At 44.4% G+C, this 13,885-nt stretch overlaps 1 protein-coding gene and 1 pseudogene across 8 annotated transcripts in view; one reads left to right on the forward strand and one right to left on the reverse strand.

Moving 5' to 3' along the window:
- Positions 1–13,885, forward strand: part of ascc3 (activating signal cointegrator 1 complex subunit 3) — a gene marked incomplete at its 3' end in the record, with an annotated part of 122,202 nt that overhangs the window by 70,147 nt on the left and 38,170 nt on the right. For all 8 annotated transcript variants that reach the window (XM_014330397.2, XM_014330395.2, XM_014330396.2 and 5 more), the window contains 1 exon segment: positions 10,953–11,117. In XM_014330397.2, coding sequence (XP_014185883.1) covers positions 10,953–11,117 — 165 coding nt within the window.
- On the reverse strand, positions 2,394–2,713 carry LOC121812751 (annotated as a pseudogene).

A 13,885-nucleotide genomic window follows, 5' to 3' on the forward strand; every position in this document is an offset into this window, starting at 1 on the left:
ACACACACACACACACACACACACACACACAGCTCACTACACAAAACAAGCTCACTCTGCCTGCTACCCTTACACGTCCTCTAGCACTCCAGCTGGATCGGGTTAGGACATCGTCCTTAGAGTAAATCTGTACACACTGAGCTTATTACTCACCTGTAAGTCTGATCATCATCACATGTGCAGGTCATGGGTGAAAGCACGCTGTGTAACAGAGCACAGTGAGCGTTCATATCTGTTATTGTTATGGTCACTGTGTGTGTGTGTGTGTGTGTGTGAGACAAAGTCTGACATTGAAAGGACTTTAATAGGTGGCTCATACACACGTGTAACAATGTTACACTGACGGTCCAGGTTCAGGGCTGCACTGTGGATTTAGGTTGAGGGGTGTTGGGTGAACCCAACCATGTGCTGTAAAGTCAGAGACACACTCTCCTGCTGATGGTGGGATATGTAGGCAGAACTCAGATCTAAAACAAGAACATTGGTCCAGTAACACTCTGCGTGTCAAATAAATAAATAAGACTCGTTTTTAATTTGGTCAAATGTTGCTTCAAGATCATCTCCTCGTGCACCTTTGGACCGCTGTCGGCGTGCACGTTACACAGTCCTGCTCTGTCGCTGTGCTTTTGTCTCTCGTATAAAGGTGTTCTCATTTACTCATTTTGGAGACACATAGGTGATGTGGGGAGGCAGATCTGGTGAATAATGCAGGTGCTGAGTAGTGAAAATGCTGAGGGTGGATGGATGAATGATCGGTGTCATCCATCCACCCTCCCTCCACTTATCCTCATCAGGGTCACAGGGGGCTGGATCTGTCCCGGGAGCAGTCAGCAGTCACGGCCAGCACACATGTGAACTTGCATTCACACCTCTGGGCAATATGAACCCATTCAGTATCCTAACCCCACTAACTGCATGTCTTTGGATTATGGGAGGAAGCTGGAGTATAGTCTGATCAGGCAAAGCATCATGACTACCTGCTAAATCGTGCTAAGCTGTGAGGCAGGGCTTCCACAGATCAGGCGTGTCTGTCCAGCACAGGACGCCAAGTCAAAGCCAGCTTGTTGTTGTGCTCCTCAAAGCGTTCCTGAACCGTCTTTGCTTTGTGGCAGGAAGCTTAATCCTTCAGTGTGCTGAGAGAGGCCCCAGCATCAGGGAGTGCAGGGGGTTAGTGGTTTGCTACAGAGACGCTGAACCCATGCTGTCATGCTAAACTGCTAGCAAGTTTCCCAGTGAGTTTAAGCTACACTGATGCTATTCTATGTTTTTCATGTTTCTAGTTAAACCTGTTGCTTGTTCTACCTCACCACCTGTATTTAGACCTCACTCTGTGTGAATACAGATGCAATGTAGCAAGAAAGCCAGAGATGAGTCTGTGTCACAGCATTTACAAGTGTTGAAGCCAAATGCATTGTTATTGTGCAGCGTACGTCAGCCTGCTCGCCTGTGTTCAGCCGGTCTGTGCACCACCACCACGCTGTGCTGTTAGTGAACGAGCAGCAGACAGCAGGGTGCACTGTCTGTTTAAATACAGAACTGACCCATACAAATGCAGTTTAACTGCTGTTTGTTATGAATGTGGCAGACGCTGTGTCCTGGACTACATGCAGGAAACAGCCGGTGTGAATAATGACGCATGTTCACTTCTTAAGCTGAATTTCATGTTTAGTAAGTTTAATAAGTGAAATGCTGGTGGCATTTTAATTGTAATGTTTCTTTAGGTTAAAGAGGATGAAGCCAAAGAAAAGATGATGATGAGAGAGAGTTTAGTCCTGTGGCTGTGAGAGACGTCGAGGCTGTTGGACCTGAACAACACTTGGAGCGAGAACACTGGGAAAACCTGCATATCTGTTAAATCCAAAGGAGTTGGATTTAACAGATCGCACAGCTCAGATTTACCCTTCATAAGTCTCATGGGACTTATGAGCACAAAGTGTGTGTGTGTGTCTGAAATGAGGCCAATTCCAGCTAATCTGAAGGTGTTTTAAAACTGCATTTCCATCAGGTCATATGATGAGATTACACAAAGAGAATGATTAGTCAGATTCAGAGCAGCTCTGCAGCACTGCTTCACTTTGAGCTCTCTCTAATGCCTCCGTTTCACCGGCTTATTTGTCGTGCATTTGCACAAAGTGTTGAGTGCAGAGCTGAATCCACGGTTAGTGGGCCCGAGTGATGTCATGCTCTGTAACCTTGGTTTGTTGCGTCTCCCCTCGGTCCCATCGCTCCTTTCATCGCACACCTTTGATGTTGATAGCAGAGTGGGCTTTCTGCCGGGACAGTGTAAGGACGGGAAGCAAATACTTCTAAGAACTTGTGCTTTATGTAACTTGCATGTTGTGCCCTTTGACCTTTATCGGGATCATTACACAGCCATCGTCAAAAGCAGCACATCAGGTAAAAGAAGGAAAATCACCACTGTCGTACTGGATCAGGATGTCCTGGATCTCCTTCTCAGAGGCCTCATCCACATCCTTCTGGTAGTATGCAAGCAGGGCTGTGGACATGGCTGGTGTAGATCTGTGCGGTGCCACGCTCCACCGCTCCGCAGCACTGGCTCCAGAAGCTTGTTCTGGAGCGTAGCAGGCTCCACCCTCTCCTCAGGTCTGCCGTTCACCCTGATCAGGACGTCCCCCTCCAGCACTGGGAAACTGCTGTGGTGGGTTTTACGTCCAAACACCTGGACGGACTCCAGAGGACCGTCAGCTACCATGTTTCTGAAGCACACAAAGACACCACTTAGTTTCTGATTCTGCGAGGAGGAGGGAAACGTGCACCGATGAACCTGCAAGAGAGGGAACCAGTGCATGGTGGAAAGCCAGCCTCACCGCTCCTGAGGGACGACTCGGTGCCCTCGCGCCTGCAGCAATATCACGTATTATTGTGAGTATCAGTGCCTGGATGTCTCTGCGACCTCACGGGTCAGAAACGTTCTTTGAAAGTGAAAGTGAAGGATGCATTTCATGAGTTTGTGAAAGGATGAATCACGTTTGTCTCCCTCACTGTGCGTGTCCAAACCTGAAAACAAAGCAAACCCCAGAGTTGTGACTCAGAGGGAAAAGCATAGTTGCTTTGGATTGGCGTGGCTTCATATAAAAACATGACAGTGTAATGATTGTAGGATACGAGCACTCTGCTGCTCTTCTCTACTGGTCACTTTCCTTTTTATTTTATTCCTCCCACTCGTCAAATCCAGCGTCATCCACTCACTAAGCAGCAGGAGAGAGCAGCAGTTCCCACTGAAATGATTTTCCACATCAGAGTGTAACGACGTGCGCGCTCGCACAGACTCGTGCACACAGAGTGGAGCTTTGAGAAGGTTCTCATTACAGTTGGCCTTGACAGGCTGTTAGTTGTTAACATATCACAATGTAGTGAACGTTTTTCTCTAACCGACCCACTCCATCGTCCACCCGCCCACCTCAACCTCCTACGTGCTCCTCTCCCTGTAACGGCAGAGTTACTATGGAAACAGAAAGAGTTTTGCCATGTGGAAGCCAGCGTGGTTTGGACGGCATGCGGGGACGTCCAGGCACCTTTGCTCTGTCCAAAGGGGAAACATGAGTTAATGACAGTGAGGAAGGAGCAGCGACGCAGCTTTCTGAAACAGCAGCGAGTGTGAGAATGAGTCCGTGTTTCCTGGTCGAGGGAAAAAGCAAAACAGGCTCCATGAACTGGGCTCAAACAAGAACAAACTGCAGGTCGGTGAAACTGTAAAGACAGAGCCCATCAAAGCAGCTGAAGAAAGATCAAGTCATTACTGAAATGCCGTGCTGGACTGAGTCACGGCACTTACTGTAACCATCAGTCAAGTGATCATCGCTTGTCTGATGCTCTCTCAGCGATGTCAGTAATTAGTATTTAAGTGCTGAGAGTTGGCGAGATGTGTCGTGGCGTTGCTGCACGTGTCCGTGCTAACCAACAATCTTCCTCCCACTCAGGCAGCGACCTGCAGGGATGCACGGGGATGTGCATGTAGCTGCAGCTGCCCTTCCTGCAGATTAAAACTCCAGCTATTATCTGTTTAAGTACATGTTTGTGGTAGTCAGAGACGGTAATGAGTAAAGTAAGGGATTACTATTGCAAAAACGGTAATTAGATTACCGTTACTTTCCCGTAGGAACGCTGCGTTACTGCGTTACTAAAACCGTGATTTCTTTGCGAGAATGTCTCACGACAGTGACGTAAGCGAGTGCGCCGTTAGTGACAACAGCTGTGTGCAGATCAACAATGGATCACATATCGAGTGCGAGAGAGTATGAGCGTGCAGCGTTTAAAGCGTGGAAGTACTGACCTTACTTTGAGTTTGATTCCATAAAAAGTGACAAAAACATTAGTGTCCCTCGTGCGTGGGAAGAAAACTTCTTTTTACAGCGAAAAAACCCCTAAACTTCCAACAAGCACCGAGTGCACGACGTAATGGGAAACTCACAGAGAAACTCGCGGATTCTTCCACTGACGCGCGGCACACCTGCACCAGGGTAAACCTCCGCCTCCCCACTCCTGCTTTACAGGTGAAAATAGAGCAACAGGACCGCTAGTCTTTGACTTTATTTATTTTCTGCTGTGTTTTACTTGCATCTATTTGAAAGACTGAGTGTAAACACAAAAATATTTATTTTATGTGCTGGAATGTGCAGAAAATAGGTTTAAATGTTAAACTAATTTCTTCCAGTCAGAGAATGTTGCAATAATTAAATGTTTTGCTTGATGCATAAAGTTAAAAGATTAAAACTAATAAAACAAGTTTTAAAAAGAGACTTTTCCATCTGATTACATTTTGTATGATGGATTATGCAGAAAAAGTAGAATTGGGCTGAAAGATCTATCGCTTTATCACCTCTTCAGGTTGTAAATCGTGTTTTTAAAAAGTAACTAAGTAATTAATTACTTTTGAAAATAAGTAATCAGTAAAGTAACGGGATTACTTTTGGGGAAGTAATCAGTAATTAGTTACTGATTACTTTTTTCAGGTAACTTGACCAACACTGGTGGTAGTTACAGAAATAGTTTTGTGTAGTTTCCCACGGCTGCCGTGGACGCCTGCATGTGCTTTGGTTGTTTTTGGAGCATTTCTAATGAATGAATAACTTGATACTGTGACTGTGTGTTTGCTGTGTGTTCATTACACCCACGGTGACTGCAGATGAAGCAGAGACATGAAGGGATCTGATCTGTTATCTATGGAAAATATTACAGTCGTCATTGTCAATAAAAGTGCAGTACAATAAAAAACTGCTGCAATGACCATGAATCCAGCAGCACCGAGTTTGTTTTCAGCCTCTGTGATCGCAGCAGCTCGTTGTAACATCAACTAGGTTTACTGAACGAGTGCAGTTACAAAGACTTTCAGAAACCTGTGTGAATGTTTGTAAAGTGTGTGTGTTATGTGTGTAAAGATCAGGAATAAGGAACAAATCAGCAGTCCATCAGATGTACTCCACACATCCAGATAAATGGCGTAAAGACCCGTCTCATATAGTGTCTGATGATATGGTAACAAGGTTTCCTTGGAAGTGCTGCAGGAAATGTCACTGGTGTCTCGCAACGCTGAACATGTTTCAGCCTAAGTATTCCCAGAGGGGGCCACAGGCATCCATCTGTGCACAGGAACGGTGAGGAATGTCAGCCGGATGTAACTAAATGTTTCTGTCCACACATCAACACAGACCCACCGTAAATCACGTGAAGCCGGCTCGTAGTCTAAGAATCAGTCACAGTTATACTTCACTCAGTAATCAGCTGCTCATTGTAAAAATACGAAGTCACTGAGTTTTGTATTTTATAGTAATTAAATCAGTGAGTTTGTTTTTGGGTCATTTCTCTGGTGATGCCCGACCGTCTGCATCCAGTAAGGCTGCTGGTCCTCCAGCCCTCGGCTCTGACATGTTGCTTACATATTTGATAAGCAGGTTGTCTCTTTGCTCTAATTCAGTAATTAATGTTTGAAAAGAACCATTTTTCTTGGCCACTTTATTTCTCATGTGTGTGAATTTGTCTGATTAAATTGTCACATTTGAGAAACCTTAACTTACATTTTCTTCTATGAAATATGAAGAATGAGCCAATTTCGAGGGTTGATTGCAGTCCTGCAGCGATCATTTGATTAACTGGCTAAATAACACCATTAAGGAAAACAATTACATGTTTTCTCTGCACCTCCTCGTGTGTGTTTGTAAAGCAATTAAAAAAGCACTTTGGCCTCTGCTCCATTTGCCAGAGCCTCCATTTAAATTAACCAGTACGTCCAATTAGGAGCATGCGCTTCCTTTCCTGTGAGCGTCTCTAATGGCTGGATAGATTGATTTAAATGCAAACTAGAGGGAATTTAATGAACTGCTTTTACAGGAAGACTTTAATAGGAATCTGCACATCCTCCAACAGGTTCACACTCCATTAATTAGGCATTGTAGTATTTTTTTCCTCAAACAGAGACAAATATTGCACGGGAAGCTGCAGATACTAAGACGTGTGCAGAGAAGCTTTCTGTTGTCATTTGATTCAGAAAGATATGCTGATGCTCTTCAATGTAATTAGTCTGAGAGGCAAAGTAGCAGCGTTTATACTGATCGTGCCGTCACAGACTCACGTCATCGACGGGCACAGGGTGCGTACTGTAACTCAGCACACAGTGGGACAGTCTGACGTCTGTCATTACCTGTTATTACTGTGATGGAGCAGATCTGTGGGCACCTGTGCAGTGACCACCCATCAATCTAAGATCATCTGTAGGAACGACGCTGCTTTGGCTTCAAACAGCGTGGAGTCTTGGTGTGACCGATGTTCTAGATGTTTCCAGATGTTTCCAGATGTGTTCGAATAAACAAATACCAGCTGATTGGTGCGTGTGTAAGCATTATGCCAGTGCTAACACAGCTGATATATTCATTAGTGGCTTTTCAACGTGGGCGTGGCCGGTGCTGTCATAGTGTCACCAGGAGCTGAGAGAGATGAGAACAGATGATGTGAAATCTAGGAAAGTGCACGTTGCCATGACAACAGTGAAATAAATTCATGTAGACAGTCCTGCATCTCCCCGCTAACTAACAACAATCTGTTGTGGGTTTGTTTGTCTGTTGTTGTTTTTTCAGTTCCATTCATAAACTTGAGTTCTTCCAAAACCAGTTCAGCCAGTACGTGTGATGGACGTGACTCTGTCTGTCAGAGCTGTGTCAGCTGTGTATGGCCTTGGTCAGGTGACTGATGCTGTGGGTCATTCTTACTTTGTGAAATCGTATCCAATCACTTTCTTGTTGAGTTGAAGTAACACACCTTCGTCTTGGCTGTTGAGACGTTTGTATTAACCAAGGACACAATTTTAACGTCATCCACTTACCGTATTTCCCGGACTACAGAGAGCACCTAAATATTAGCCGCACAAGCTAAAATCAGGGGGAAATCCTGTTTTGTACATACATTAGCCGCACCTGACCAAAAGCCGCAGGTGTTTCAATGTTGACTTATCATATGTAAGAGAATATGCACAAAGGGAATTGTCAGGGCTGTTTGGAGACATCACTTTTATTAATATTTTGAAAAACAAGTTATGGGTACATATTTGCACATGTAGTACATAACAGTAGCCTACAGCACACCAGAAAAATAGATTCGGACTACCTTTTAGGCTCAGGTGCAGTGACACAGCTTTAACAAGAAGAAAAGTCAGTCATTCACCATCTTTCTCTTCTTCCTGCGCACTAAAACCACCAAAGTCCTCTTCTCCAGTGTCGGATACAGAACAGGCTCAGGATGGCTTCGTCATCCACTCTCCCTTCTCTCCTTCGTTGTCACTTTCAAAACCAAAGAAATCCTCGTTGTCAGTGTCAGAGTCGAACACCCTCAGAAGGGCCGTGGCGGTGTCCTCCTCTCCATCATGCAGCAGTCCAGCCCTTCGAAATCCGTTGGTGATCGTGGATGTTTTCACACTTTTCCACGCTGTCAGAATCCACCGGTGGAGTTGGGCATAACTTGCTTTGGCTACTTGCAAGTTTATCGCCGCTCATCATCCACGACTCCCGCTGAACGCGTACCGCTACTTTGAAGTTTGTTTTTCGCGCTACTTCGTACGGCACTACGTTGCCTGGCGGACGGACATGTGACTAACATACCACTCTTGAACCCCGATCCTTCCGCCAGGCAACGTAGTGCCGTACAACAGCGGAACACACAAAACAAATCGTCTTACGATATGACAAAAATCACGGACAATCCATAGAAAAGCCGCACCTGACTAAAAGCCGCAGGGTTCAAAGCTTGTGCAAAAAGTAGCGGCTTATAGCCCGACATTACGGTAATTTGTTTTGTGATTTTTTTTTAATTTAATTCGGGTGTTGCTGAGCTGGCCAGCACGTTGCTTCTCTTTACTGTACCACACTGTTTATCTGACCTCTGTTGGCTTTACTTCCGCCTCTGTCAGTGCGCCCAGGGCAGCTGTGGCTACATGTAGCTGCCATCACCAGTGTGTGAATGTGTGGATGACTGAATGTAGTGTAAAGCGCTTTGGGGTCCATAGGGACAAAGTAAAGCGCTATACAAATACAGGCCTTTTGACCATTTTTACCATTTTTCTCAGCCTAATGAGGACCTGCTTCTCTCACAGCTGTGCTCATGCTGAGCGTGAACAGCTACTGAAGGAGTTCAACACTCACAGCTGCTTAGAATCCGTCAAGCAGGTGAAGGGAACAGGCCTCACTTGTCGTCGTGTAGTTCTTGTTCAGTCTCTGACGGTGGGGGACTTTGCATAAAAATGGCAGTAATTCCTAAACAGCTGTGGTGGTGTACAGAGGCACAGCTACAACACCGAGTCCGACCACACTGTGGGCAAACCGAACACTTCCATGGCCTCACTAAACTCCCACTCTCGAGTCTTTGCCTCGGCAGCCACAAGGCTGTAATCCAGCTGGCCCACCTGTATCTGTCAGCTGGGGTTCAGCCCCCACAGGCCTACACGCCAACTAAGCTCTTGGTGGAGGTGGGAGTTGGAGGTCGCTGTAAGAAACTGCCAGCACACTCTTATCAAACTCTTGGATCTACCAGGCCTGTGCAGCGTCTGTCCAGCTCACTATGAAGTGGGGTTCAGCTCCCCTTTTCACTGACGTGTCCGAGACGTCCGTAGATGACCGAGTCAGTCGTTACCCTGCAGCCCAGGACCGCAGCAGCCCAACAGCCTGGGCTCAATCCAAGAGCGCTCATGCCCAGGATGGAGGGATGTAACCTACAAACCTTTACATGTAAATACAGAACTTTACTATACGATGAAAAATAAGGTGCAGCTCTTCACACTGTCACTGTGTGTGTAGGTGTTTGGGTATATGTGGTCTCCATATAAAGGGATCTGTATCCAGATTACCGTCTACACACTTTTAAAATTGATTTATTTTGACGAGCATTCAGATCTGTCAATGATCCACCACACCAGATCAGGCTAATCAGAAAGCTATTGGCTATGCATTAGCCCGTGTCTCTAGACAATAAGTCATATTTGGAGAAGCAGAGAACAATAAAGTAATGATTTCTTGTTCAGCTCATGCTTTGCTTGGTTATTCTCTACATAGCTAACAGCTAATGGTTTTTGACAGGTTTTGTTTCACATGGTTCATATGAGACTTCCAGCTCAGCTTATCATCAGTTATCACTCCAACACATTTATTCTCGTTCACTCTTTCAGTTTCAGCTCAACCCTGATTTTAGCCACGTTACATTTGTCTGGTGCCAAAAATAATAGATTTTGTTTTATATTTAACAATAACTTATAGTTACCTCCTGTTCCACTGCAGTCAGAAGCTGTTCTAGGTTTTTATCTGATTGATGCACAGTGGTATCATCAGCAAACAATACACATTTATATATAACATGAATCGTTTAGGGCCCAGCACAGAGCCCTGAGGAACACCACAGGTTACCTTCAGCTGATTAGATTTGCACGTATTGATCCAGGTAACTTTTCATGCACGTGTATGCGATCCCTCTTATACCATATCTGTCTAGTTCATTCAGTAATATAATATGATCAATGTTAAAGTGTATAAAACACCAGCAGTATGTTCCGCTCTGCCGTATTATCACTTATTATGTTTCTCAATATATTTACCACGTCTATTAACAGATCATTTTCCTAAGATTTCTGAGAACTGTGGAGTTATTGATCTGTAGTTGGTTGTGGGTAACCCTAACCCTCTCTGTGGCTTTTTCCATTTTGGAGGGAAACGTACCAGGTTACACATGTATGTGAAAGTTTGCACTATTCTACAATACGTTTAACTAATATCACGTCAATACTGAAACAATCAGTGGCCTTTTTAATGTTGTCTTCAGAACATCAAGTATTCCTCTGTGACTCACAGCACCAATGAACTGAGTAATGTGTTTATTTAGCTCATTATTATTTCTTAACTCTTGAATTTCTTGTGCTACATTAAAGCCAACATGTCCAAAGAAATCATTCAGTTCATTTGCAGTGTCGTTAATTTTATGAAGCACAATCTTCATCTTTTCTAAGATATTCTGGAAGTCTTGTTTTTTTTGATTATACGATTTAATAACCTCCATGTTTGTTGTGATCCACTCCTGCTTTGCTCCAATAATGTGTGGTAGTACTTTTAATATTTACTAATCTATTTTGATATGACTTGTACTTAATAAATCTCTTACATAGATTATTTTTGTTCATCTGTCGCCTTTGTGATCCGTGGCCTATTTGAGCCGTCATGCTTTTCAGTGATTTCCACTAAAGGACGATGTTTGTCAAATACATTACAGACAAATGCACCATACGCACTATGAGGCTCTGCAGCAGTGGCTCGTGTCATGTTTGATTCTTTGTTTAGTTTTTCAGGTTTGCTGATGTTGCACTTCCTTTCGTTTTACTGGAGAAACATACATTTTATTATAGAACATGTTCTTGAAGGGGAGAAATGCATGATCATCTATAGAGGACCTTGTCCTGTTTTCAGATGTTGGTGACGACTCCGGAGAAGTGGGACGTTGTGACCAGGAAGAGTGTTGGCGATGTGGCTCTGTCACAGATTGTGCGGCTCCTCATCTTGGATGAAGTCCATCTATTGCATGAAGATCGAGGCCCGGTTCTTGAGAGTCTGGTGGCCCGGACCATCAGACAGGTTAGTGTTCCTCCTCGTCCCTCCTACACTGAGTTCACATACACAGTGAGGGGACAAAGTCTTTGCCCCGTCCTCATTTCATATCTCTCACTTAAATGTTTCAGATCATCAAACAAATTAAAATAGTCAAAGACAACACCATTAAACACAAAATGCAGTTTCTAAGTGAAGGTGTTTATTATCAAGGGGACAAAGTCCCAGACGTGATGGCCTGCTCTGTGGGAACTGTGGGATCTCTGAAAAGCTGAGCAGTTAGTCAGGGTGTGATTCTCTCTGAGAGTCGGGTCTTATTCGGAGCTTCTTCACTACCTCAGCGGTGTTTCCCATGTCAGGTCCTCCCTGATGTCTCGATGCACGCGCAATCATCCAGGTGAGGAAATCCTAAAATGTAGATTCTGTTCATTTGGATGTTTTCAGGGGTCTTTGTGGTGTTCAAGACCAAATTGTTGTTCCTACATCACGCTGTCAGCTGCTCCACCTCATCCCTGTAGGCGTGCTCATCCCTCCAGAAATGAGTCCCACCACCGTCTGCAAACTTAACAAAGGTGTTACTGTGGTGAGTGTGGAGCAGGGGGCTCCAGCCTGTGGGGGGCCAGTACTGAGTCTGGCCCCCCACAGTCGACTAGTCACGATTACGTCGACTATCAAAATCGTCGATGGCTGATTTAATAGTCGACGCGTCGTTTGAAGCTTTGTAAGATCGCAAAAGACGCAGGAATAAGTAGCAGGATTTAAGAGTGTAATAACGGACTGAAACAGAAGATGGCAGCACTGCATGTACAAGGATGCCAGCTGCCGTTAAACCCCGAAGAAGAAGAAGCAGCTGTGTCCCAGAATTCATAGCGCGGCCCAGCTTAGTTTCCAACAATGGCGGCAGCTAGTTAGTTTTAATATTACTCTTATTAATCTTTCTGGGTCACAAAATAAACGTTTAACATATGTTCAGGCGAGAATGTAGCTGTGTAAACCTCAAATATCGGCTCAGTTTATCAGGACACCACATATTTTCAAAAGCGCTCCGACGTTTTCGGAGACGCCTGTTACCCACTAGCTCGATAGCTAGCCGGGAGGTCAAGGGTCACTAGAGCCGTGAGAACACCGGACTCCCGGCAAATCGTTTTCAAACCCACCGCCGTCTTTCGCTACTCAGGTTAAACATGATATATGAGTCACTTAGATAACTTAAAAATGTTATTGTTTGGCTTTTTTTTAGTATTTTATTTGTTCCTGAGTAAATCGGTTTGTCTGAGATTAAAGTTATAGTTTTTACACAGCTGAATAAACGTCAAGCAGACAGCTGATTATCAGAAGTGTGAGATGCTCGAGAATTTACTCCGGTGTCCTGTTATATTTTAGATAGAAGGAGTTTATTAAACTTCAAACAATCTGCAAATTTCATTAAAATTGAATAAACTATCATCTTGTCTTTATTTTTAGTTAGCACAGACCTTAAACACTTAAAGCTGTAAGCTAATGATAGTTATATAAGAGCAGATGCTGCTGGTTGATCCAATTGATGCATGATCTGATTAGTCGACCAATCGCAAAAATAATCGGTGACTAGTCGACTATCAGAATAATCGATTGTGGCAGCCCTGGAGGATAATGGTAGGAGCAGCCGTGTGCAGCTTCAAGTGGGGTAGAGCAGCATGGACGCTGTGGCCACAGTGTTCTCTGTAGGCAAAGCACATCACCTCATGATCCCACTTGATAATTTACATTTTTCATTAAATATACAGTCTTTGAAAAACAAGTTCTGATGTTTGGTCTTTGTGTCCAGTGAGATGCAAACAGGTCCCAGTCATGTTTCAGACACATCCAGTCCCTCTGGCATGTTGTTGCTGTGATAAGCAATCATCAGTTCACTGTCTGAGCTGCTGATTCCCTGTAATGATGACTGACATGTGCAGGAAGCAACCTGGATATTTCCCATAGAGAGTGATTATCCAACTGTAGAAAGAGACAGAACTTAATTTCCAATAAGCCAGTGTGATGCAGTGCTGTCACATGTCAGTTCATGGAGGAATGTTAATAAGTCGAGAGGTCTATTTTTAGCCTGTCACTGACTCAACCTTGCATCTTATTCTGTGAACTGCATGTGAATCCAGAAAAATCTGCCAAAATACCAAATACATGTATGAATGTGTCGTCGGGCCCGAATGATCTCAGTGTGCACCCAGTTCATGAAAGCCTTTGGATCATGCATGACACACAGCAGCACATGTAGCCCGTGTAGCATAAATATACATCTCAGCACCGCCTTTGAGTTGTATACGTAAGAGAGTAATGAGAAGATGAAAAGAAGACGATGGATAAATCTGACGTGTGTGTAAATCACATTAGCAGTGAGCCAAAGGATGCTGTCCATATGCATGACTGCTTTGTTCAGTGGTGGTTATTTATAGCAGCTCTTAGAGTTAATAATTCACCTGCCTGGCCTGTAAACCATCATCAGCAGTAATATCTTATCATCGCCATGAATCTTCACAAAGCCAGTAAAGAAGGGTTTGCAGTTATATGCAAACTGTTTCTCTATAAAAGGTAGAGGAGGAATTCATTAGAACGAGGCGCAGGAACTCAGCATGCACCAATCAGAAGGTCAGTAGTTTGATTCCCAAAGTCCCAAAGCTGATCCCACAGTGTGAGTGCACTCCATGAAATCTGTGTGAAGCTGTGAATGTTGCTCTCAGCCAGTTAGAGCGCCACGTGGACCAGTTAGACCAGTTAGAGCGCCACGTGGACCAGTTAGACCAGTTAGAGCGCCACGT

The sequence above is a fragment of the Haplochromis burtoni genome, unplaced genomic scaffold (assembly GCF_018398535.1).
Source record: "Haplochromis burtoni strain Fernald_Lab_line unplaced genomic scaffold, NCSU_Asbu1 Contig_785, whole genome shotgun sequence".
In the NCBI taxonomy this organism is placed as follows: Eukaryota; Metazoa; Chordata; class Actinopteri; order Cichliformes; family Cichlidae; genus Haplochromis; species Haplochromis burtoni.